The sequence below is a fragment of the Onychostoma macrolepis genome, chromosome 22 (genome assembly GCF_012432095.1).
Source record: "Onychostoma macrolepis isolate SWU-2019 chromosome 22, ASM1243209v1, whole genome shotgun sequence".
Taxonomy (NCBI): Eukaryota; Metazoa; Chordata; class Actinopteri; order Cypriniformes; family Cyprinidae; genus Onychostoma; species Onychostoma macrolepis.
In genome coordinates this window covers 34,202,477-34,230,249 of record NC_081176.1, presented here as the reverse complement: position 1 = coordinate 34,230,249, position 27,773 = coordinate 34,202,477, and the positions used below count along the sequence as shown (strand labels likewise).

At 36.3% G+C, this 27,773-nt stretch overlaps 2 protein-coding genes across 4 annotated transcripts in view; both read right to left on the bottom strand.

Annotated features, from left to right (window-relative positions):
- lmcd1 (LIM and cysteine-rich domains 1) overlaps positions 1 to 13,266 on the bottom strand; it is a 55,437-nt gene extending 42,171 nt beyond the window's left edge. The window contains exon 1 of one of the 2 annotated variants that reach the window (XM_058761248.1): positions 13,036 to 13,266. In XM_058761248.1, the coding sequence (XP_058617231.1) occupies positions 13,036 to 13,062 (27 nt within the window). In that variant the 5' untranslated portion in view covers positions 13,063 to 13,266. The remainder of the gene's footprint in view (positions 1 to 13,035) is intronic. The other variant, XM_058761247.1, reaches the window with a different exon arrangement.
- Positions 13,267 to 14,443: 1,177 nt separating this feature from the next.
- gmppb (GDP-mannose pyrophosphorylase B) lies at positions 14,444 to 26,757 on the bottom strand. 2 transcript variants are annotated; one of them, XM_058761244.1, is made up of 10 exons: positions 26,623 to 26,757; positions 25,753 to 25,945; positions 25,580 to 25,660; positions 25,447 to 25,495; positions 23,988 to 24,130; positions 23,559 to 23,717; positions 22,818 to 22,896; positions 17,077 to 17,204; positions 16,156 to 16,338; positions 14,444 to 15,293 (listed from the first exon to the last, which is right to left on the bottom strand). In XM_058761244.1, the coding sequence occupies exons 2-10, from the start codon at positions 25,879 to 25,881 to the stop codon at positions 15,162 to 15,164; spliced, it is 1,083 nt and encodes a 360-aa protein (XP_058617227.1). In that variant the 5' UTR covers positions 25,882 to 25,945; positions 26,623 to 26,757; the 3' UTR covers positions 14,444 to 15,161. The 2 variants fall into 2 exon arrangements, with proteins under 2 accessions (XP_058617227.1, XP_058617226.1); XM_058761243.1 differs by having other exon boundaries at positions 14,445 to 15,293; positions 26,583 to 26,751.
- Between the last annotated feature and the right edge of the window lie 1,016 nt (positions 26,758 to 27,773).

Here is a 27,773-nt window from a genome sequence, read left to right as displayed (position 1 = left end):
AAAGATCATGTTCCATGAAGATATTTTGTAAGTTTCCTACCGTAAATATATAAAAACTTAATATTTGATTAGTAATATGCATTGCTAAGGACCTTTTTTTTTTTGCACCCTCAGATTCTAGATTTTCAAATAGTATCTCAGCCAAATATTGTCCTGTCCTAACAAACTATACATCAATGGAAAGCTCAAAAATCTAAATTTCAAAAAACTGACCCTTATGACTGGTTTTGTGGTCCAGGGTCACATATAGTTTGTGAGTTAGTTCACAAACTCACTCTTTTGGCTAATATTTTGTGCTTTGCTTGACTATTGTGCACTTCTAAATGGTTTGCACATTTATTTGCCATTAACATTTACCAGCTTTGCAGCTGATCCTAACTGGAAATTCCCGTGTGATTCTCCTGTGCATTTACTTTTTTGACCTTGACCTTTGTTTGTGACCATTGTTGATGGAGCCAGCTATTTGCTACTCACATGATGTTCCCTGTTCTAATTTTTTTCTTATAATATCAGATAAAATACTTTTTTACATTATAGCGAAGGTGAGATGCCTTCCTTGCTTATTTCTAACTGTAACCATTTCAGTCACTCGGGCAACAATTATCAGTAAAAGAGGAGCGGAGTATGAAACAAATGAATCATCAAGTACACCTAAACAACTAAATGAAATGCAACTCTGTTTGCGTGTGTTTTCTGACAACCATAAGCTTTCACAAAAGTCAATAATGTTCCTGATGCAGCTGTTTTCACAACAAATCATTGATTTCCAGTACTTGTGACTTAAGTACAGCGATGTGATAATGTTGAATCTGCCTTAAATTGACATCCACTGGTATACAGCTAGACATCGCACAGAATGTGTTTTTGCATTCCACTTTGCTGCTTTTATTTTTTTGTAAACGTGCCAGATGAAAATGTTTAATTGCTGCATGCATGAGTGCCACATTTTAAAAACATTTTTCTACATCCCAAAGCTAAAGGATTGTGGACTGTCGCATGAAGCTAGCTGAACATCCCTGAGTTTCAGAGTAGCTTTAAAGCTGACAAAATAAAACAAATCCAGTCTGGTTTAGATCAGGTTCAGCGGGCAAACAACCCTCTGTCAACTCTGAGTTTGATTTAGAAAAATCTAAAAGCAGATTAAAATGGTGAAATAGCTACATTTTAAACAAATATCTTGCTAATGGAAACATTTGCATGTTATAGTATGTCATTTGCAACTACCTAAATGTAACACACATAGTGTATTGTGTGTAAAGTGAATATCTGTCCTTTACTGTCAGTGGCTCAGACTACAGGTCAAAGGTCACATCTCTGTGTGCTGGGGGACACTTTGTCTGATCCACTCCACTGATCAGCTGATACATTCATATACAAGAGTGTTTGGGAAAAAAAAAATATCTGATGCATCTGAAAGCAAGTCCATAACCTGGAAACGCAATCTTCAATTTAATTGATTAAATACTGAAAGAGCATCTGATTTAAGTGATTTAAGTGAGCTTCTATATAATTTTATTTATTATTATTATTATTATATGTCATATATACATATTTAATTTTATTAATTTAATTTCTTAATTATTTACTATTGTCACGGTGCACACAGCAGGGAGGAACGAGGAACACGCAGACGAGGAGAAACTTCAAAATAATAGTCTTTAATTAATCCAAACAAGGCAGGGCAAGACAAGGCAAGGTAAACACAGACAGGAACACCGGGGAATAACGATTAGACCAGACGACAACTAACTAAACAGGCAGGAACTAAATACACATGACAATTACTGATAATGACTAAATCACAGCTGGACAAGACATAACTAATAATCACATTAACATTAGCTGGGAGCTCCGGAGGCCATGGCGGTGCAGGGAGCTCAGGCAGCCATGGCGGATGGTCTTCGTGGCTGTAGCCACATTCCTCGGCCCGCCCATATATATATATACACACACATACATATAACCTGGCTAAAACCAGATGAATACATTATTTTAAACGAGTCTACCCCCCAAAATTACTGTTATAAAAATGAGCCGCATCCAAAAGGTAAAGGGGGAGGTGTTGCTACAATTTATAGCAATATTTTCAGTATTTCTCAGAGGGTAGGCTTTAAGTATAACTCCTTTGAAGTAATGGTGCTTCATATAACATTACCTAGAGAAACAAGTGTTAATGATAAATCCCCTGTGATGTTTGTACTGGCTACTCTATACAGGCCACCAGGGCACCATACATACTTTATTAAAGAATTTGCTGATTTTCTATCAGAGTTAGTGCTGGCTGCAGATAAAGTCCATGTTGATAATAAAAAAGATGCATTAGGATCAGCATTCATAGACATTCTGAACTCTACTGGTGTTAAACAACACGTGTCAGGACCCACTCATTGTCGAAATCATACTCTAGATTTAATACTGTCACATGGAATTGATGTTAATGGTGTTGAAATTCTGCAGCAAAGCGATGATATCTCAGATCATTATCTAGTCTTGTGTAAACTCCATATAGCTAAAACTGTAAATTCTACTCATTGTTACAAGTATGGTAGAACCATCACTTCTACCACAAAAGACTGTTTTGTAAATAATCTTCCTGACTTATCTCAGTTCCTCAGCATATCCAACAGCACAGAAAAACTTGATGATGTAACAGAAACTATGGACTCTCTCTTTTCTAGCACTTTAGATACAGTTGCTCCCTTACGCTTAAGGAAGATTAAGGAAAAGAGTCCAACACCGTGGTATAATGAGCACACTCGCACCCTAAAGAGAGCAGCCCAGAAAATGGGGCGCAGCTGGAGAAATCTAAACTAGAGGTATTTCGTATTGCTTGGTGGGAAAGTACTCTCTCCTACAGAAAAGCATTAAAAACTGCTAGATCTGATTATTTTTCGTCTCTTTTAGAAGAAAACATACATAACCCCAGGTATTTATTCAATACAGTGGCTAAATTAACAAAAAATAAAGTATCAACAGGTGTTGACATTTCCCAACAGCACAGCAGTAATGACTTCATTAACTATTTGACTTCCAAGATCGATACTATTAGAGATAAAATTGTAACCATGCAGCCGTCAGCTACAGTATAGAGTCAGATAGTGCACTATAGATCCCCTGAGGAACAATTCCACTCATTTTCTACTATAGGAGAGGAAGAATTGTATAAACTTGTTAAATCATCTAAACCAACAACATGTATGTTAGACCCTATTCCATCTAAACTACTAAAAGAGGTGCTTCCAGAAGTCATAGATCCCCTTTTGGCTATTATTAATTCGTCATTGTCATTAGGATATGTCCCCAAAACCTTCAAATTGGCTGTTATTAAGCCTCTCATTAAAAACACAACTTGACCCCAAAGATCTAGCGATCTCAAATCTTCCTTTTCTGTCAAAGACACTAGAAAAGGTAGTATCCTCACAATTATATTCCTTCTTAGAGAAAAATGGTATCTGTGAGGATTTCCAGTCAGGATTTAGACCGTATCATAGAACGGAGACTGCTCTCATTATAGTTACAAATGACCTGCTCTTATCATCTGATCGTGGTTGTATCTCTCTATCTGACCACCATCAATTCGTAGCAGTGAATGAAGAGGTATCATATCGATCACAAGTGCAGTATGGAGTACCTCAAGGCTCAGTACTAGGGCCGTTACTTTTCACACTTTACATGTAAATGGGAAATATTATCAGGAAACATGGTGTTAGCTTTCACTGTTATGCTGATGATTCTATATTTTGATTCTATATTATGATTCTATGTTCTATACTACTCAGCTCTATATTTCTTTGCGGTCCGGTGAAACACACCAAATTGAGAAACTAACGGAATGTGTAGTCGATATAAAAAACTGGATAATGAGTAATTTCTTACTGCTAAATTCTGAAAAAACAGAGGTATTAATTATCGGACCTAAAACTCCCACATGTAATAACTTAGAACACTGTCTAGCACTTGATGGCTGCTCTGTAAATTCTTCGTCATCAGTTAGGAACCTAGGTGTGCTATTTGATAGCAATCTTTCCTTTGACAGCCACGTTTCTAGCATTTGTAAAACTGCATTTTTCCATCTTAAAAATATATCTAAATTGAGACCTATGCTCTCAAAGTCAAATGCAAAAATGTTAATTCATGCATTTATGACCTCAAGGTTAGATTATTGTAATGCTTTATTGGGTGGTTTTAATAAACAAACTCCAGATGGTCCAAAATGCAGCAGCTAGAGTTCTTACTAGAACCAGGAAGTATGACCACATTAGCCCGGTTCTGTCAACACTGCACTGCACTTAAACATCATATAGATTTTAAAATCTTTTTAATTACTTATAAAGCCCTAAATGGTTTAGCTCCTCAGTACTTGAGCGAGCTCTTATCACATTATAGTCTTCCACGTTCTCTCGCTGCCATCTCAAAACTCAGGCCATTTGATAATACCTAGAATATTAAAATCAACTGCGGGCGGGAGATCGTTTTCCTATTTAACGCCCAAATTCTGGAACAATCTACCTAACACTGTTCAGGAAGCAGACACACTCTGTCAGTTTAAATCTAGATTAAAGACCCATCTCTTTAACCTGGCTTACACATAACACACTAATACGCTTCTAATATTCAAATCTGTTAAAGGATTGTTAGGCTGCATTAATTTAAGTCAACCGGAACCAGGAACACTTCCCAAAACACCCAATGTATTAGTTACATCGTAAAAAGAATAGCATCTATGCTTATATTAGTCTGTTTCTTTCTTATTCCAAGATCACCGTAGCCACCCGATCCAGTCCGTATCCAGATCAGATGGTCACTGCAGTCACCCGGATCAAGTCCGTATCCAGATCAGATGGTCACTGCAGTCACCCGGATCCTGTCCGTTTCCAGTCCAGATGGTGGATCAGCACCTAGAGATGACCTCTACAGCCCTGAACATCAGCGGAGACCAGGACACCTAGATGAGCCCCAGAGACAGATCCCCAGTGAAGACCGTCTCCTAGACGGCCATCGGGACAAGACCACAGGAACCAGACGAGTCCTTTACAGAATCTGACATGGCTACGGTTGGAATTGAACTGCTGGTTCGTCTGGTCAGAGGAGAACTGGCACCCTGACTGAGCCTGGTTTCTCCCAAGGTTTTTTACTCCATTCTGTCACCGATGGGAGTTTTGGTTCCTTGCCGCTGTCACCTCTGGCTTGCTTAGTCGACTTTATTGCACAGATACTATTTAAACTGAACTGAGCTGGATGATGACATCACTGAATTCAATAATGAAATGCCTTTAACTGAAAATTTAGTGTTTAATCTTATCATTTTACATTATTGACACTATTTTCCTATTTTGATACTGTAAAGTTGCTTTGACACAATCTGTATTGTTAAAAGCGCTATATAAATAATTGTGACTTGACTTGAACTGAATAGGATGTGTTTGACTTAGAATGATTTACTTTTATTCAGTTGAACAAAATATATATTATGAGTCTCCTCATAAAAATGTTAAATGTCAAAGGAGCAGTTCAAGCAAACACGCAGATGTGCAGGTTAAAACTGGTCATCATTTTGAGATTTCTACTAAAAGCCCCTGCAAAAGGTGCAGTTAAGGTATCAGATGGTTATAGGGTATTCTGAGGAATACCGTGGTACTGAATGATTGCCATATACTGTGTATGTTTTATTTTATTTACAGTAAATAGTTCTTCAAAAGAATACCTTGGTATTCAACATAATGTAAACAACATAATAGTATCATATATTATCAGTACAGCACTTTACTATAGCAAAGATACATTTCCAGTTACAGGATGGCGCTATAGTTGTGTATTCAGCGCATCTCTCTTTCTCTCAGGCAGGTTGTTTCACACACCGCAGGTTTCACCCTTTTACTACTACTATAAATAGTTGTAATATGGTTAATAGTTAATAATATAGTAGTTGTAAAATAGTTGTATCTCAGCCAAATATTGTCCTAACCTACATCAATGAAAGCTGATTTATTCAGCTTTATATAACCTTATGACTTGTTTTGTGGTCCAGGGTCACATATACTGTATATACAGTCATGGCCAAAAATATCGGCACCCTTGCAATTCAGTCAGAAAATGCAACCCTTCTCTTAGAAAATCGCTGCAGTTGCAAATGTTTTGGTACTCACATTTTTTTTTTTTTTGTTTGTTTACATTGGAAAACAAAATCTGTAAAATCTGATACAATTCCACACAGAACCCAAAAAATGCACTGGACAAAATTATTAGCACCCTTAACTTAATATTTGGTAGCACCCTCTTTGGAAAAAATAACTAAATCAATCGCTTCCTGTAACCATGAATGAGTTTCTTACACCTCTCTACTGGAATTTTGGACCACTCTTTTGCAAACTGCTCCAGGTCATTCAGATTGGAAGGATGCCTTCTCCCAATTGCTGTTTGAGATCTCTCCACAGGTGTTCTATGGGATTCAGATCTGGACTCATTGCTGGCCATTTCAGAACTCTCCAGCACTTTGTTTGTAACCATTTCTGAGTGCTTTTTGAAGTGTGTTTCGGGTCATTGTCCTGCTGGGAGACCCATGACCTATGACCCTGGTGGAGATGCAGCTTTCTGACACTGGCCACTACGTTGCGCCCCAAAATTCTTTGGTAATCATCAGATTTCATGATACCGTTCACACAGTCAAGGCATCCAGTGCCAGAAGCAGCAAAGCAACTCCAAAACATATTTGACTGTAGGGACTGTGTTCTTTTCTTTGAAGGCCTCATTACTTTTTCTGTAAACAGTGCCATATTGTCCTTTACCGAAAAGCTCTACTCTGTCTGTCCACAGTACATTCTCCCAGAACTTGTTTTGTCACATAAGTTTTGGCGAACTCCAGTCTTGCTTTTTTATGCCTTTGTGTCAGCAGTGGTGTGCTCCTGGGTCTCCTACCATAGCGTTCCTTTTTATTCAGATGACACTGTTGTACCCTGTGTCTGCAGATCAGCTTGAATTTGTTTGGAAGTTAATCGGGGTTCTTTATCCACCATTCGAACAATTTTTTCTCTCAAATCCACAGACAACTCTTTACACTTCTTTCTGTATTCCATGCTCAGTGTGACACACAACACAAAGGCTGAGTCAACTGTTCTCCATTTTAACTGGTTGCAAGTGTGATTAATATATTGCCCACACCTGTTACTTGCCACAGGTGTGTCTAAATACAAATTACAGGAGCATCACATGCTTGAAAAGCAATTATTTCTTACAATTTTGACAAGGTGCCAATAATTTTGTCCAGTCCATTTTTCACACGAGTTCTGTGTGAAATTTTATCAAGTTTGACTTTTCTTCTCTGTTTTTTTTGTGTTGTTGCAGTGCAAACAAAAACAATAAGCACGTGAATACCAAAACATTTGCAATTGGAACAATTTTCTGAGAGAAGTGTTGCATTTTTGGCCATGACTGTATATGCTATTTATATGCTCTTTCCTCAAGTCAAGTCAAGTCAAGTCACCTTTATTTATATAGCGCTTTTAACAATACAGATTGTGTCAAAGCAACTCTACAGTATCAAATGGGAAAATAGTGTCAATAATGTAAAATGACCAGATTAAACCCACAGCTGATTGGTCCAGTTTTGGTTTGCGATCCAAGGCTGCGTCCGAAAGCTGAAAAATGCTGCCTTCAGGACGCATTTCAAGATAAGAAGGCATCAAGGCACATCCAAATCCAATGTCTCCCCCTGTCTCCCGAGATGCCTTTATCTGATTGATTTTTGAAGGCAGCTGCACCCCACAATCCTGTGCGTTCTATTCTGTGACAGTTGAGCTTAAAAATAAAGATGGCATCTAAAGATGCGGTTGGTGGTCAGTTTGTGTGTCAATGTAGTTTATTTTTCCACTTTTGATGTCATTTCTAGTGAGAATATTCACTTAATTACAATTACAATTGCAAGCTCCCTTTTTAGATTTAGTCATCTAGCAGACGCTTTTATCCAAAGATTTATCTTGTTGTAGATCATTAAACCGTTATGCTGCCTCAGAAGTCCGTCTGAAATCTATTTGGTGAGGTGCCTTTGTGCACAAACACTGCTTGCAAAGTCGTCGCCTGATAAGGGAGCAAGTCAACAAGTCAGCAGCCTAGAGCTCTCGGACACAGCCTAAATCCTGCTTTGGAATAGGTTATCCGTGTAACGTAAGTTATCATGTCGATGAACAAAGCTAAAACCAATCCACTTTCTTGAGCACAAAAAACTGAGTTTGCTCAAACTAATCTCAAACTACACAGATAGCAACTGAAACCAGCTTAATGCAAAAGGCCTCTGGTTAAGTCTGGCTCTGCTTTCTTGCAAATAGGCCAGCAACAGCTGCACAAGTTTTTTCAATATCATCTAATAAATGAACCATACTGAAACAAGAAGAACATTAAAAGTACGAGGGATAAAGCCAGGATAAAGCTGTCAGTGTTAAAGTCTCAAATATCTGTAAACACATAACATGAAGTTTAGGTTGTACAAGAACAATTCACAGTGCAATAATCTCCAGAAAAGTGCAGAAACATTATTTATCTATTCAGAAACTGATCTCCATAGCCAGAAACGTGTTTGAATGAAGCCTTGTTCAAATTAGATTTTTGTGCATATCTGATTAGAATCCAATCATACCAGAGTTAGTCCAAAAACAGCTTTTACTCAAACCAAGCTGCCAAAACAACTCATTTTGCACGTCCTCCTCCTCCTCTTTGTTATGTAATAGCTTCCCAGTATGGACCAAAAATCATATCTGAGTCACTTTGTTAACCACTTAACCAGAGGTCCCGAGCAAAAAATGTACAGGAATCAAGCATTCCTGTTCATTTTTGTTACATTTTTATTGAATTTTGTTGATGTTTAAATTAGAATATGGGTAACAACATGATTTATCTGTGTTCAGTTTTGACTGTAATCATAATGCAAAAACATTTCAAATCAACATTAAAAATAAATAAATAAATAAATCTACATTTTGGCAAACTGGTCTTTGATCATCTCTCTCTCTCTCTATATATATATATAAATGCAAAACCTAATGAAAATAAGTAATGTCTGACAACCATGTTCTCAGTAACTAGGGAATGCACAGCCCTGGATCTAGTGGTTATACCAGGGTTTTACAGATGATTTTCTTAATTTTTTTCCACTAGGTGACACTAATTTGCCTCCATTTAATGCATGTTAGGTGCTTTTTAAACATTTTTTTTAAATGGTCCATAATTTAAATGTGAATATTGCTTAGAATCATAATGAAATCACTTTTCTTTTTTAATATTAATTTTTAAGGCCCTACATGGTTTAATCCCAGGGATGAGAAGATCTTAATCTGGCCAATTTGTTGAATTTAAACATTTTCAATGATCAAAAACCAAACGTGGTTTGTGTTTATCCAGTCATGTCTGCAAACACCAAAAATATGCAATTCAGAACAGTAACCCAGGGTTTAAGAATCAATCATTTAAACACTATAGTGCACTAATTAAGTTTATTAGTTGACCATTGTGCTGTACGTCATCTAATACAATATACAATAAACATACATCCAAAATTAACAAAACTTTATTAATCATTAAACAAATTAAACATTAATAATCAGAAATACAAGAAGATATGTCAGATTCTGAATAACCAGGATTAATTATTAAACTCAGGTAACGTTTGAGCAGTGTGAGGATCCAATTTACCTGGGGTTTAGAAATATACAGGATCTTTGGTGTGAAAGCCTTTAAATGTTTCAAAGTTTGAGGTACCATCAGTGATTCTGCTAAATACTGTATGCCCCTTAGTAGTGGATACTACTCAATCTATGATTTTGCTTCATGTTCATATATAGAGGAAGTTCTATACAGTAAGTATGTTAATATTCCAGGTAAGCCAAATCTTGGTTTACTGATGTGAATACAATGTGTGGGGAGAGAAACGCCCATGATTGAATGATATAAGGCCTTAAAAATTAACAAACCAAATGAAAAGTTTTTAAGAACCAGAATCTAAAATAATATTAAGATATTATTAATACTTTGGGGGAAAAAACTTTTCTACCAGTCAGACAGGTGTGTTTTATATGCAAGTGTTTTGATTGAGGGAAAGAAAATACATTTCTAGTTTCAACAACATTTGTTCTTCAGTCATTCCTCTTTAAAAGAAAAAAGTATCAGTAAAATGACCCACATTTGGTTTCTGACGACAGAAAATTTACAATTTACTCTTGGAGCCATACTGAGATCCCCATATCTCTGGAACTGAACCGTACAAGACCTTAGAAATTAAGATGCCAAAAGAGAAGCATTAGAATCAAAATCTAAAAGGATATTACAGGCATGCAAACTTTGGGGAAAAAAAGAAAAGGAAAGTCTGTTTTCCATTTTTGAACTCACCATTAGGCTTTGCAAACAGACTTTTAAGGAAAGATATGTAGCCTACCCAAGAGTAAGATGTAAGATGAGTAGGATGTAAGAAAGTGTTAATTTGAGCGTGATCTGGGATCTTTTTTTTTATATACTTGGACTTGTGTTCAGTAAGGCATCTTTTATTTAAATTGTGATTCAATTATTATGATTTATGATGATGATTATTTCATCTCAGCATAAGTAAAAGTAAAAATGCAGTAAAAGTTAAAAAAAAATAAAAATCTACATGTAAAATTCCTATGTAATTTCCATACGCGAGGATGTTACCCAATCAAACGCTAATATGCCTTTACTGCAAATATAAAAGAGGAAAATAATGCCCCTTAACAGGTAAACAACTGTAATAAATAATTAAATAATTACAGAAGCGCCAACAATAAATCTGAATCACACCTCAGAAGTGACTGATTGCAAACCAGGAGCTTTTGGTGCTTTTGACTCACAGCCTGTAAGTATGTTTCGATATTTAAAGAATTTACTACTGACTATTCAAATGAGAGTTTTGAGCAGTGTAGAGTAGTGCTCGTTTGTCGTCTCTACAATCACAAATGCAGACATGGTGTTATGTTTACGCGGCGTGACACAAACACATAAAAAGACATTATAAGTCATTATAATCAGTAATTATGTCCCCACTGGATGCAACAAATGTTTATAATGGGTTTTATTGTTTTTGTGTCGTCGCGCCGGGTCACGGCATCACAATACGGTAAGGGGCGCAACATTTCTGTTACATGCTTGAGGTATTCGGCCAATCACAACGCACTGGATAGCTGGCCAATCAGAGCACACCTCGTTTCTCAGAACAATGAGCTTTTTAAAAATCGGCGCGTTTCAGAAAGGCGGAGCAACAATAATGTACAGATGTGGAAAATAATGTGTTTTTTGAACCTCGAACCGCGTAAACATTGCATTACCCCAAATACACGAAATAATGTTATTTTTAGCAACATCATATGACCCCTTTAAAATCCAATAAATGGAAGCAGATTACTGCCATCAAAATAAAGAAAACCACGTGTAATACCATGGTGTAACTGCTAGATGGCTGTATAGCCCTACATGCACAGTAAATATTACAGCTTCATGCAATCCCTAGTTGCTAAGAACAGTGTTTGTAGACATAACAATACTTTTAATAGATATTGCATTTAGATACATATATATTTAAACGTTATCAAAGACTTCTTTTTGTCAAAGTTTAGATTTCTATTTTTTATTTAAAATGTTGCGTCTTTTGGCTCAACCACCTAGTACACAGTCTCTAACTCAGCTTTGATCTCAGAACATTAAATAATATTTAATATTCATTTTTATGGTTATTAACAGTTTTTATTATTTTTTAAATTAATTAATTTTTCCATCTGTCTACAACTCAAGTGGTGTCCTGCACTACCTACACATTTACATAAAATGTATCTTTCAAATACAGAATATGACTTCAAATACCAAGAATAGGTTGCATTTAATTTATTATGCTCTTAATTTTAAATATATATATATATATATATATAAATTGTCACAGCACTAGAAAAAAAAAGTGTCTTTGGAGGACGACTTCTACAGTGACTGTCTGACAACTCAAGAACTGAACATTCGATCAGCTCCAAATAAATGCTCAGAATGGGACACCTAGTGTAAATGTCCCAGATGTTCTAAAGCATTCTCTTTGTTGTCTTAATGCTTTGGCAATGCAAAATGTATTTTTTGTCATGCCAATAAAGCTATTTGAATTGAATTGAGAGAGAGAGAGAGAGAGAGAGAGAGAAATATCTTAATTTTTATCTTTATCTCGACACTTGGCACTAGGAAGCATGGGTTATGATTCAGTTTCCGAATTTATCTTGGACCTCAACTCTATGGGCTGCCAGCAGTCCCGTTTTAGCAAGAACGCCCCGTTTTGGGGCAAAATGATTGCCAAACTATATGTAAATGAAATCTTATGTAAATCTGACAGTATAGATGCACTTTTTGTATTCTTATGGCTGTACAGGAATCAACACACACACACAAAGTCCCCAGTTTGACAGACAGTTTGTCAGTGTGCGCTAACGGAGGCGAAAATAGACATAATTAGTACTGTCCGTTTCCTTAGAACAAAAGCCGCTTACAAACAAAAAGCTGAGAGTTTTAAATGTGGCGTACACAATACAACGATCGTGAACTCATCTCGGAAAATAAACAGCTTTTTGTATAAACCTCAGCGCGCATTCACGACTCGAGCTGAATTAGAGTTTGAGGTCAGACGACTTACCTTATGATCTCCCGCGTTCATATAATTTCTGTCAGGAAGGGAATTAAGTCTATTTAGTTTTGTTTCGGTGTGTCTGGTGATATTGCTCTGCCTATGACTGTTCTTTCGCGCAGGAATGAGACATTACATCACCTTCAGTGTGAGATTAGACAAAAGCAACAATACTGTGTCTAAAAAGTTGCTCTGTATTAAATGAACAGTTGTATTGGTCTGAATATCAGCATTGCTGTGATTACAAGACGTGCTGATTTTTAACAGAACTCTTTCCTAACAAAAAGTATAGTTGTTCCGCAGTCTACATGTTAAGAACCACGCTGCATTCTGTGGAATTCAACGAGAGTTGATATAATTTCGAATGCAGTAGAACAACTCACCTTCTGTCCGCTCGCGAGCACATCCATTCTGAATCAGACAGAGGGTCTGCAAGCGCGCGCTCTCTGGAGACGAAGTCAGTTTAGTGTAGAGCTTCGAGTGCGTTTCTCTGCCTGACTCTGACCCACCGCTTAAAACTACGAGCAATGACGGGAATGAGACATTACATCACCCGTGAATCTGAGATTAACACACTTCAGTCTCACATTTCAGTGTTTCATGTGTTTCCTCCAAACGCTGCACTTAATTATATGGAGAAGCAGCCAAGAGGGCGTCGACCTGAGAACTCTTTCAGCACGTCTGAAGACTCATAATACAGTCATGCTTCCATACATGCATTACCAACTTTCTGTTCATCCACAAATGTGACCCTGGACCACAAAACCAGTCACAAGTTGAAATCTAAAAGCTGAATAAATAAGCTTTCCATTGATGTATGGTTTGTTAGGATAGGACAATATTTGGCCGAGATAAAACTATTAAACTATAAACTATAAATCTAAATAATGAGAAAATCACCTTTAAAGTTGTCCAAATGAAGCTCTTAGCAAAGCATATTACTGATCAAAAATTAAGTTTTGATATATTTACGGTATTAAATTTACAAAATATCTTCATGGAACATGATCTTTACTTTATATCCTAATGATTTTTGGGATAAAATGAAAAATGTATAATTTTGACCCATACAATGTATTTTTGGCTTTTGCTACGTATAACTGCTTTTGTGGTCCAGGGTCACTAATATGAATAAACATCATTGGTGTTATTTAAACTATAAAGTGTTCATTTGCAAAAACAGATGACTCTGTTTTTAACAGTTTTCAAAAATCATGTTTTTTTCATTGTGCATTCCAATTAATCTCAATTAAACTGCAGTTGGGTTATTTTGATTAGATAGATAAAAAAAACAAAAAAAAAACAACTAAAAATACAGATAACTAACACAAAACACAATAAAAACATATCATAAAAACATTTTTTTGAAAATTAAGTTTTATCAGTTACCTTTTTTTGCAAATAAACTTTTCAATATTATTTTATAAATTAAAAATTAGTATCACCATCTGATATAAGCTATTTTAACAGGTAGCACTAAAATTCGGTAAATTACGTGTATTTTGATAATTCACAATTTAATAGTAAATAATTTTTACTTATACTGTAGGTTCAACTGAATGCCTTGAATGATTTCTACATGATTTTTAATGCCCTGGATGTTCATGGTCCAGAAATGACATAAATGTCAATAAAACTATAAAGAAATTCATCCACATTTCTACAATTAAAAAATAATAATAATAACGTCCATGAAACATTACTGTCTTATTTCTGTTTACATACCAAAAGGTCACAGGCAACTTTAAACTATGTTAAAATGGTTTAAATTGCTGTTCAGTATAAAACAGCTCAAAAGAAAAGCCAAAAATATGTTTCATGTAACTTTTTTTTTTTTAATATATATATATATATATATAGAAAAGACATCAAGACCAAAAATCCTCATTTGTGTCATCACTTCATGAGTCTTGAATGTCTTTTTTCATCTTTGTTCAACTGCACAGGAAGTACCCATCACATTTCTGCATGACCTTGAGCGATGAATAAAAAAAATGATTTGCATAATTTAGTACATACTACAGCTTTTAGGTGTGAACAGTCTTTACAGTAATCATCTGATACATAAACATACCTCTCATTCTTTCTTTCTACAGGCACCGAGTTTTATCCTGAAAGCATTACATGTCTCCGTTTATAAACGGAAAAACACAATGAAAATAATTCAAACTAGACAGCTTACTAGTGTCTCAAAATCAACAAAATGCAAAAAAGCAAGGTGAGTCCTGGTCTAATTGTCAGTAATAGGAACACAATGCAGACAGAGGGAAAAAAAACAGCACTTGACGGGTCAGAAATATGCAATGCATCATGTCAGCTGGAGATCATCTACTATAGATGTTATTTTTCCTGCGGCAGCACTCTCTCAAACACCACAGTCAGTAACTGCATACTTCAGATTCTTCACAAATAACACCATTCCCATCATGCTGATTAAGCACAGCGGTCGATTCTCCTGTCATCCAGCAGCTGCACACTCGGGCACTTCGTGAGGGGCGTGAAGGGTGCTTCACATGATGATCCGCGGCTCAGGAACAGAGTCTGTGATGGATTTATGAGGCAGGACATTGGCACCGTTGATGTAGAGTTCATCGTTCACGATCACGTCTTCACCCAGAACCGTCACGTTCTCCATCCGCACCTGACCAACACAATCATGAGCACACAAATCACACAGGGTAGCCTTCCACAAGAATACACACTCCAACTTATCCAAATTTTAATTTCATCATTCACAATGCTTTATAAGATGAGTAGTGGTTAGTAAAAAAGTAATATATTTAAAACACATTTATTTCATACTAAGTATAGTTCAAATCTATTAACATATTTACTGACAGATAACTCGAGACTTCACTGATATGAAAATTATAATTAGTGCTGTCAAACGATTAATTGAGATTAATCGCATCCAAAATAAAAGTTTTTATTTACATAATATATGTGCGTGTACTGTGTATATTTATTATGTTTATATAAATACACACATGCATGTATATATTTTGAAAATATTTACATGTATATATTTATATTGATATAATTTATATTATATAAAAATATTTATTATATAAACATAATATTTTTCTTAAATATATACATGTGTGTGTTTGTATTTATATATACACATAATAAATATACACAGTACACACTCATATATTATGTAAACAAAACTTTTATTTTGGATGCGATTAATCGTTTGACCGCACTAATTATAATTAAACATTACTTGGCATATTACTTGTGCACGATGCACATTTCTCAATATTAAGCTAAAATGTGTTTTAATGTCATTTAAACTATTTTAATAAGTACATAAATATGAAAATGCATTTATTTCATGCTAAGTATACTACAAATACATTTCAAATACATTTAAGTATATTTATTTTTTACTAGGGTACTTTTATGCTTTGAATAGAAGTCTTTAATATTGTCATTCATAAAATAACTCCTTTGTAATTGCTATTAAGAAAATATATGAAAAGGTTAACCGTGAAACTCACCCACTGCCCCACTGACGAGCTCCATCCTACAATGCAGGACTCCAGCCAGGAGTGGGAGCGTATGTGCGCCCCCTTCAGGACGGTACAGCGCTTTACTCTCACGCCATCCTCCAGAACCACTCCGGCCCCGATCGTCACATTGGGCCCGATGGTACAGTTTTCACCGATCACCGCCGTTGGGTCCTGGGTTGAGGTTACAGTGTGTCATATATTTTTAGTACATGCATCATATTCTGCTTACAGTATATTTATAGGCACAGTATATATTGATAGGAGAAATACAAAGTATGTTTCATGTTTACTGAGTAAAAGACCAAATTCCTTCTTTAGTCATGTTTTCAGTTCATAGGGCCTCAGACACTTTTTGTGCCTAATTATGGATCTCCACTGTGGCAAATACTTCCTGAAAATCCTTAGTCGGAATTTTTTTATTTATTTTTTTTGACTTAGTCCTCAGTTCTTCATTTAATCCATACTAATGAAAAAGAAAATTCAAGGAGAATTTTTGAAATTCCTGCTCAGAGCCAATTACTTATTTAATAATGTGAGCATACCATAAACTTTCCATTCTTCTGAAGGGCTCAGAAGCATGACTATGTTGTATGTTACCAGATACTGTTGTCAAGAGTTTCTTCCTGATTTGCAATGTCATTAAAATGCAATTTTATACAATTGTGTAGATTTTTGTCTTTTCCCCATTCAAGTAAATAGAAGCTCTACTTGCTGAAAATAGCTCTTACAAATATGGATATCAAATGAGCTGACTTGCTTTAAATGGATGTTACAAAACTTTACAAATGTGTAAAGTGAATTTATTTTGAGCTACTACCGTGTGATCACAGGTTACATAATGAATATCAACAGCACCAAACAAGAAGTAAAAAGTGAATGTTGACATAAAGAGTGAAAACCGTGTCTCACCACGAGAACGTTTCCGAGGAAGCCTGGTCCGGTGCGGAGCCGCTCAGGGGCCTGCTGCCGTACAGACTGCAGGTACATGCACATGCCTGTCAGGAAGTCTTTGGGCTGGCCGATGTCCATCCAGAAACCTGAAACACACACAGTTAACAAAACAACTGTTAACTGTAAATTTAGTAACTATACGATGCATATCACACCTGGATCGAAATTACGCCAAATGTGTCAAGGAGAAACAGTGTTTGATGGAATATCAAAATGTCAAACAGTAATGAAAAACGTGTTAGTTGGAATGAAGAAGAGGCCATATTATTCAGTTTTGGTCCAAAAAGATTATTCAAGACAAACTAGATGGTACAGTTTTCTATATATATGCCCAACTGAGGCAAACAGCAAAGTAAGCCCTTATTTAAAACGGTTGTGTTCTGTATTCATCTGTCTAGTATCATTAATGATACTGATAAAGCAAATATGCAAATAAGAATGTACAGAGTAAGCCTGAAAGCCCAAATCTTAATGGCCCATTAACACCAAGTATGATAACTATACCATTCATCTATACTAGTTAATTCCTAACCCAGGGTTAACGCTGGAAAAACTTGAGCCAGGATTTTGTTAGCCTAAGGTTTAAGTAAACTGGGATTAGCAGTTTAAAGTGTAAAGACCCATCTGATTATTTAGGCAAACTGTACAAATTTATACGAATAAACCTGTAAATAAAACAGGTATACGCAGTGGTGTGAAAAAGTGTTGGCCCCTTCCTGATTTTTAATTTTTTTTGCATGTTTGTCACACTTTAATGTTTCAGATCATCAAACAAATTTAAATATTAATTAAAGATAACACAAGTAAACACAACATGCAGTTTTTAAATGAAGTTTTTTATTATGAAGAGAAAACAAAATCCAAACCCACATGGCCCTGTGTGAAAAAGTGCTTGCCCCTAAATCTAATAACTGGTTGTGCCACCCTTAGCAGCAACAACTGCAATCAAGCGTTTGCAATAACTGGCAATGAGTCTTTCACATCGCTGTGGAGGAATTTTGGCCTACTCTTCTTTGCAGAATTGTTGTAATTCAGCCACATTTGGAGGGTTTTCGAGCATGAAAGGACTGTTTAAGGTCATGCCACAGCATTTCAATTGGATTTAAGTCCAGACTTTTACTTGGCCACTCCAAAACCTTAATTTAGTTTTTCTTGAGACATTCAGAGGTGGACTTGCTGGTGTGTTTTGGATCATTGTCCTGCTGCAGAACCTAAGTTCCGCTTCAGCTTGAGGTCACGAACAGATGGCCGGCCATTCTCCTTCAGGATTTTCTGATAGAGAGCAGAATTCATGGTTCCATCAATTATGGCAAGTCATCCAGGTTCTGAATCTGCAAAGCCTCAGACCATCACACTACCTCCACCATGTTTGACTGTTGGTATGAAGTTCTTTTTATGAAACGCTGTGTTGGTTTTACGCTAGATGTAACGGGACACGCACCTTCCAAAAAGTTCAACTTTTGTTGCATCAGTCCACAGAATATTTGCCCAAAAGTCTTGGGGATAATCAAGATATTTTTTGGCAAATGTGAGACGAGGCTTTGTGTTCTTTTTGGTCAGCAATGGCTTTTGCCATAGAACTCTTCCATGGATGCTGTTTTTGCCCAGTCTCTTTCTTATTGTTGAATCATGAACACTTAATTGAGGCCTTCAGTTCTTTAGATGTTGTTCTGGGTTCTTTTATGACCTCCTGGATGAGTCGTCTTTGTGCTCTTGGAGTAATTTTGGTAGGCCGGCCACTCCTGGGAAGGTTCACCACTGTTACAAGTTTTCTCCATTTGTGGATAATGGCTCTGACCGTGGTTTGCTGGAGTCCCAAAGCCTTAGAAATGGCTTTATAACCCTTCCCAGACTGATACATTTATACTATTTTGTTTCTCATCTGTTTATGAATTTCTTAAGATCGCGGAATGATGTGTTGCTCTTTAAACATGCTTCACTTTGTCAGACAGGTTCTATTTAAGTGATTTCTTGATTCAACAGGTCTGGCAGTAATCAGGCCTGGGTTTGGCTCGTGAAATTTAACTCAGCTTTCTAAAATAATGTGGTTAATCACACTTCTTTCATGATTTAATAAGAGGGGGCAATTAATTTTTCACGTAGGGCCAGGTAGGTTTGGACAGCTTTTTTCCCTTAATAAATTAAATCATCATTTAAAAACTGCATTTTGTATTTACTTGCATTATCTTTGTGTAATATTAAAATTTGTTTGATGATCTGAATCTTTTAAGTGTGACAAATATGCAAAACAATTTAAAATCAGGAAGGGGCCAACACTCTTTCACACCAATGTAAATAATCACCAAAATTATTCCTTATACAGTGAACATTTTAATATTCCTTTAAAATGGTGTTTATGCGTAACATTATGTATATCAGGATACTTAATATAAGACTGTTGACTGTTGCTGTTGAGAGGTTTGCGATTGTAGCTCCGTGTAGCTTCGCTTTTCTGTTGAAATCTCTTACTTTCACTCTCTGTTGTTTAAAGTGATAATATATAACTTAATTCCCACCATATTTCTGGTATTATCTATCAAACTAATCTAAGTAACTCGTTCGCTTTTTAAAACCGTGAGTGTAGCGTGTTAACATTCATTAGCCGGTTAGCTTGTCACGCGCGGTTCCATTGGCGTTTCACGCCTATTATTGTTTTCTCCATTTTTCACGAGTCACATCAACAGTGGTAAGTAGTAAATCAGAATCAGTCATCAATCACAGGGAGTAATGGCTTCTTCTCCTGCTATTGTTGTTTGCCACAAGTACAGCTTATCTCTCTCTGTCAACAACGAGGGATTCACATGTGATAAATGCAGGGAAATAGTTAGGCTGACAGAGAAGGTTTTAGAACTAGAGACACGCATCCAAACTTTAGTTGAGGATAGTAAGAATGTGAGGGCTGTAGATACTGCTTTGGATGCGACTAGCTCAGGAGTCCTGTACATTGTTCGGTTCCGGTATTAGAGCCCGTGCAGCAGGGCAACTGGGTGACTGTAAGGCGGGCTAGTCGCGGGTCAAAACACCGCTCTTCCGTTCCGATCAAAACATCAAACAGGTTCTCCCCACTCACTGAGAAACCTGATGAAAGTGCTCTAGTTATTGGCGATTCTATTGTAAGGAACGTGAAAATAGAGACACCAGCCACCATAGTCCATTGTTTACCGGGAGCCAGAGCGCCTGACATCTTGGCAAATTTAAAAGTGCTGGCTAATGCTAAACGTAAATTCAGTAAGATTGTTATTCATGTCGGCACTAATGATGTTCGACTTCGCCAGTCGGAGATCACTAAAAATAATGTTAAAGAGGTGTGTGAACTTGCAAGTAAGATGTCAGACACTGTAATATGCTCTGGTGCGCTCCCTGCTTACCGTGGCGATAAGATTCATAGCAGACTGTCGTCACTCAATGGCTGGATGTCTAAGTGGTGCCCGCAGAATAACATAGGTTTTATAGACAATTGGACGAGTTTTTGGGGCAGACCTGACCCGTTGAAAAGAGCTGGTGTTCATCCCTCCTGGGGTGGTGCCGCTCTTCTCTCTAGAAATATGGCACATAGTCTTAGAGTTCGTATTTGACTAACTGGAGCCCAGGTCAGGAAGCAGACAGACTGGCTAAACCAATCGTCTGCTAGCCGCCTCACGTTACAATAGTCAGTTAACTCTCAGCACATAGAGACTCTTTTACCTAGATATCAAACTGTGTCTGTTCCCCGAACTAGAAAATACAAAAAAACGTCCAAAACAATTAAAGAGTAACAATTTGATTGACGTTCAACAAATAAAAAAAATATATAATACAGAGAAACAAATGATAAAGCTTGGCTTATTGAATATCAGGTCCCTTTCTACAAAAGTGCTTTTTGTAAATTATATGTTCACTGATCATAACCTAGATGTACTCTGTTTGACAGAAACCTGGCTAAAACCAGATGAATACATTATTTTAAACGAGTCTACACCCCAAGATTACTGTTATAAAAATTAACCGCGTCCAAAAGGTAAAGGGGGAGGTGTTGCTACAATTTATAGCAATATTTTCAGTATTTCTCAGAGGGCAGGCTTTAAGTATAACTCCTTTGAAGTAATGGTGCTTCATATAACATTATCTAGAGAAACAAGTGTTAATGATAAATCCCCTGTGATGTTTGTACTGGCTACTGTATACAGGCCACCAGGGCACCATACAGACTTTATTAAAGAATTTGCTGATTTTCTATCAGAGTTAGTGCTGGCTGCAGATAAAGTCCACGTTGATAATAAAAAAAGATGCATTAGGATCAGCATTCATAGACATTCTGAACTCTACTGGTGTTAAACAACACGTGTCAGGACCCACTCATTGTCGAAATCATACTCTAGATTTAATACTGTCACATGGAATTGATGTTAATGGTGTTGAAATTCTGCAGCAAAGCGATGATATCTCAGATCATTATCTAGTCTTGTGTAAACTCCATATAGCTAAAACTGTAAATTCTACTCATTGTTACAAGTATGGTAGAACCATCACTTCTACCACAAAAGACTGCTTTGAAAATAATCTTCCTGACTTATCTCAGTTCCTCAGCATATCCAACAGCACAGAAAAACTTGATGATGTAACAGAAACTATGGACTCTCTCTTTTCTAGCACTTTAGATACAGTTGCTCCTTTAAGCTTAAGGAAGATTAAGGATAAGAGTCCAACACCGTGGTATAATGAGCACACTCGCGCCCTAAAGAGAGCAGCCCGGAAAATGGAGCGCAGCTGGAGGAAAACAAAACTAGAGGTATTTCGTATAGCTTGGCAGGAAAGTACCCAATCCTACAGAAAAGCATTAAAAACTGCTAGATTTTCTCTGAATTTTCTCTCAGAATTTTTCTCCAGTCTTCAGTGTCACAGGATCCTTCAGAAATCACTCTAATATGCCGATTTATTATCAGTGTTGAAACTGTTGTGCTGCTTCATATTTTTTTTTAAAACCTGTGATACTTTTTTCTGATTCTTTGATGAATAAAACATTAAAAAAAACAGCATTTATTCAATATTCATATCGAATTCTCCATGACATGGGTCCAAACCAATGAAATATTATTTTTAAACCCATGCTGATGAAAACAAAACGATCGCGCTGACTGACATTTGCAAAGCGTGTGCATAAGACGTGCCTTTCTGCGAGCGCGCGATCTCCCTTATAAAAAACATTATTGCGAAATATGTATTGGCGAGATTCACACAATCATAATCTGTTATGTCTTACATGAGCGTTTAGTTAATGGCTGGGGGGAAATCTAATGTGTAACATTATATTTGATCCAATTTTTTATCCGATTCCAACAAGTCATATATCATTTTGAAGGTATTTTAATGGAGAATGTGAAAATAAAAATAACTCATTTTTCAAAAATTTGCGCATTCCGACTCATTTTGCCAGAACGGGTCACATATAAGTCTTTACTATCACTATTTATCCATTTTTAACACAACCTTGCTGAATAAAAGTATTAATTTCTCAAAAAATAAAATAAAATAAAATACTGACCCCAAACTTTTGAATAGTAGTGTATATCATAACACAACATTTCTATTTTGAATAAACACTGTTCTTTTAAACTTTCTATTAAGTACTGAGGTAATATTTGTGATAAATATATGAATGTATGATTGTATTGGAGTAGTCCTAATCAGACGTGTCAGGTGAGAGCTGTGTGATGCTTCACCTTGCAGCTCCATGGCATAAAGGTGTCTCTCCTCCGCCATCACAGGAAATATCTCCTTCTCAATGGAAGTGGGTCGCAACTGAGTGCAAAATACGGATAACGGTTAAAAATTTCAGCAAAATGAAAACAAGTTAAATGTGCTGTAAGCAAATATTCATGGAATCACATAAAGAAAACAGTCCTACTCCCTGAAAGATATCTCTAGCATAACTGACTTGAGATACTGCATCACATAAATCTGTCACAGCCCTAATCTCTGTGAGCAGTACCTCAACAGGCCACATTGATCCCCTTTATAGAGCCAGTCAGTGAAGCTGTCTGTCAACATTTACATTTAACTGCACACATTTATACATTTGACATTCATAAATGGTATAAATGCATTTACACTGCAACTACATAAATAGGTTTTTTGTTTTAAATAAAACTTGTAAAGTATGAATGATACTTTACTAAAAGTTGCTATGAAATAGAAATATATATTGTCTAAATGGATGTTATTGATCTTATTATGAACAATTCGTCCATGCATATGTTTTATTAAAAAATATATTTTTGACCTTTCAAATAAAATGTCATAACTGGATCTTCTGGTAATAAACTCTCATAATGCAAATAATGTACCATATGTTATTTCCTATAAGCAATATGTATTAATTGCAGTTGAATAAATGAATATTTTTGAAAATCCCATATAAAATGACAGTGTTGTTCTGAGATGGTGTTTGCGTCAGTCCTGACCTGGATTCTTTTCAGCATGGCAGGGCTGAAGATGTACATCCCGGCATTGATTTTGTTGGAGACAAACACTTGCGGCTTCTCCACAAAGCGGTGTATTCGTCCAGTGTCTCCTTCATACACAACCACACCATACTTAGATGGCTCTTCCACTTTTGTCACCTGAAACATCAGCCAGATAACCCCAGTAAGTGAGTAACAGAGTAACAGGTGAGTAATGTTGGGTGCAATATTCCTTCAAGAGATGAGAGAGAGGCAGAAATTTACAGAAATATATCAGGTTAGGATCTAAAAATGTGTTTGTTTTATACAGTGCATTGAAAGGAGCTGTAAAGCTTCTTAGGATGGACTACAGGGTTGAGTCATATTTCAGCAATCTCAGACCATAGTCTCGGCAACATTTGGGATTTTCAATGAAAGTGTGTTTCTTACGACAATGGTGCCCTCTCTGCCGTGCTGTTGGTGGAACTTCAGCATGTCGTTGAAGGGAAAATCGCAAATTACGTCACTGTTAAGAACGAAGAAAGGCTCCTCGTTATCAGTCAGCAGATCTCGCGCCAAAGCCAGAGGACCAGCTGAGAGAAAAACATCAAATTTACAGCTTCACACTGGCTGTGTTTGTGCATTTAACCCTCTGGTGCTCCTCATTGGGAGTCACACCTGTGATTTTCACAGTCAAAAGTGACCGGACACCTAAAATGTAACTTTTTTTTGCCCCAGTAAAATCAATGTAATATATTTTTGTTCAATTACATTTTTTATTTTGTATCTTGAGATAATTTCATGCCACTTAATATTTATGCAATAATTATGATCAGTTTCTGCCCATTGAAAAAAAAAATTAACAATACATATTTTAATATTACTTTTCAATGAATGCAGTATTTCATGTTAAAATAGAGTCAATGCCTTTTAAAATCCCATTTTTGAAGTCAGATTAGTGCCATCTGGTGGGAGTAAAATAAGAAAACATCTGTAATTCCATGGTTTAGCCACTAGATTCCTATATAAAAGGCCTAATAATTCTTATTTTTATTAAGTTGTGTGTTTGGATATATATTTAGACATCCTCAAAGACAACTTTTTGTAAAGGTTTAGATTTTGTTTATTTTGAAATCAGTTTTTGAATTATTATTACTACAGTCAAACCTGAGCACAGAGAAAGCATTTTGTTACGCAAAACATTAAAATTCTATAAAAATGTAACAAAAATGAACAGGAATGTTTTTATCAGAGCTTAATCCTTCTGGGTCTGATCTGATTTCAACCTCTTATTTTAGTTTTTTGACTCGTTATGGCTATATGGTTATTGCCATACCACTTCATTTGAGTGTGTATAATTCTGTATGTGTGTGTGTGTGTGTATATGTGTCTGTTTTGCACTCTTGATGTGTTAGAGTGCAACCCCTTCCTTGTTGTCCACTTTCTTACTGCATTGTAGTTGAATTATTGCTTTTATTGTACATATTTGCTGTGTTACAGTCACACCAGTTCATAGGTGAGTGTATAAGTGTGTGTGAATGGATGTGTCGGTTTTGCACGCTTGATGTTTTAAAGTTTCACCCCATCATTTCTGTGTACTTTTTTTCTGCATTGTGTCAGATTTGTAGATTGTACATTTTCAGAAGTTTTTGTCGATTTCCCATTCATTTCCAATGATCGGTCATTTTTGACCTAAGACCACAAGTGTGACAATTTTTTTTTACAACCACTTAGCCTGCTCGAATCATGCCCTCAAGTTTTGTGTGTGTTCACATTCCAAATGTCATAAAAGTCACCAAGTTTCGTACCATTCCCATGAAGCTGTGATTTAAAAAAATTAAAAACAGGTAATTTTTCGGTCAAAAGTGACCGAAGAGCACCTTACAGTGATATGAAAATGTTCACCTACCAGTGCCTAGAGGTTCCTTCTCATGTGAAAGGGAGATTTTTATTCCAAGCTGTGAAAATCACAAATAAGAGCGTATGACTTTGATATTCACTACATAAAAACACAATAAACTAGTTAAACGCAACAAGCATACCCTCTGCTCCTGAGCTCGCATCTCTCGCTCCAACAGCTCAGACATGTAGCTCACAGCCAAAATCACATGACGGACTCCAGCCTGACCACAGAGACACCAAACATTAACATTATAAGGCTGTAAATCAATCAGAACAAAGCACAAATGCAGGGAGAGGTGTCCTCCTGAGCTACCTTGACCAGAGCCTCCACCTGATGCAGCAGGATGGGTTTGTTGCAGAACTCAACCAGAGGTTTGGGCACAGTGAGCGTAAGCGGCCGTAACCTCGTGCCATAGCCGCCAACCAGGATCAGAGCTTTCATTGTGGGTCACTGGAGCGGGACGCTGTCAGACGGGCATCAGGTGCAAGTATTTTATGTACGGTGCCTGAGAAACAAAATGAGAAACATCTGCAACAACCCTCATTACATGAGTGTTTATAAAGGGCTTCACTAGTGAGTGTCACAATGGAAAATATTTGACACCTTCTTTATGTCCCATGAGAACACACCCACACAGCACACCTGTAATACCTGAAAATCATCTCTCTAGCAATGAACTTGACTGATATTTTGAAGTTTTGAAGTCTCGGGACAATTTCTCAATCATTCTGGGATGTGTTTTTAAACAGTATTGAAGAAGTTCACATGTATTCTGGGACACTTGTTGGCTGCTTTTCCTTTACTATCAACTCCAACTCATTCTTTTTATTTTGGTATGATGCTAATAATAAATAATATTTTATTTTCGTAATTCATTTTGTATTATACTTTGTTCATAAGTAAAGTAATTTACAAGCATTTAATATTTAACTATGTAAAAAAAAAGATAGAATATTAATACCAACACAAATACAATAGAATTTAACCAATAGAATTTAACAATTACATGTAACAATTATTATTATTATTAGTAATAGTAGTACACACATAGCGATGTTTTCTACACACTACTGTACTGTACTGTACTGTACATCAGTAAAACTGTAGAGCTCATGTTTCATATGATTTAATGATAAACTCACCCAGTAAACAATTCACCTGCTGCACTGGTTTGATTATTACCTTCAAATGATCCACAAAAAAAGACGGTGGCTTTTAAAGTCACTTCCACACAACAGTTTAAGCCGTTATTTAGATCTGACAGATCTGTAATATTCTGTAATGAAGACAGTTGAGTGAGTTCCGTACAGTGATGACGAGCCAGCGGAGGGCGGGGCCTCTCGGGCGTCTCGGGTCAATGGACTGTACCACTATTGAGAGGGAATCACAGGACATTTGCCTTACATTACTGAAGATTTTACGTCTTTACGACGCCTTTTAAACGATCTAAGAGTATCTTATATGTTCTTATGTTATGACATAATATGTCATGACGCTAATTATAAACAATAATGGATTAACAGTTAATTTTGTCTATACTCCCCCCCCCCAAACAATTAAAATGACACACGCGGCTTCATGGACCAATCATTTCATAACAACGTGGCGCGGAAGTGAATAAGAGCCGAATCAAAAATCATTCCATAAGAAAAGTCAAGCGGCTTTATTTATATTATGTAAAATACATGAATACTGTGTCTTAATAATATCGGTGTGTCAATATTGTTTTGTTTACACATGCCATGTAAAGAACACACGACCGGCTGAATACTATTCACTATTACTATTAACACTATTGATTTGAGTGTATTAGCACTGTTTGAAGAGAACATAACTAGAAATGACTTGAGCTGGATGATGACACTTCTATCTCCTGTAGAGCTGCTTTAGAGATTAATCCTCTTCATTTCATAACTGATTAATTTTTTGTTCACGGTCAAGGCTGACATTATTATAAATAGAATTGGGCGACTTCCTCCAGTGTCCACCAGATGTCACCTGAACTCTAACCTGGAAATGTAACTTGGCCCTCCTCATTAACTTACTCACTCAATTAGTGTATTTTATAATGCTATAAATTACATTTAGAATTCATTATGCATGCAATAAATGCTGCTTTGCACATTTTCTGTTTGATCATCTGGTTCCATGATTTCTGTGAGTACTCCATGAGTTTAAGGACATGTTTAATGCATGTGTTGATCAGTCAGAGCATGATTTGGACCTTTGAAATTATGTGTTTGCAGCAGTGGACTTGTAGATATGTTAAACATCACAGATCAGTGATGATGAGAAACAAATGCTAAATTAAACCCAAGCAAAAATGCATTCAC

Coding starts and splice junctions, on each gene's coding strand:
- gmppb (XM_058761244.1), bottom strand. CDS start 25,881: ATGAAAGCTCTGATCCTGGTTGGCGGCTATGGCACGAGGTTACGGCCG. Junction 23,718..23,987: donor GCAGAGAGGGCACCATTGTC/GTAAGAAACACA, acceptor CTGATGTTTCAG/GTGACAAAAGTGGAAGAGCC. Junction 17,205..22,817: donor TTATGCCATGGAGCTGCAAG/GTGAAGCATCAC, acceptor TGTGTGTTTCAG/GTTTCTGGATGGACATCGGC.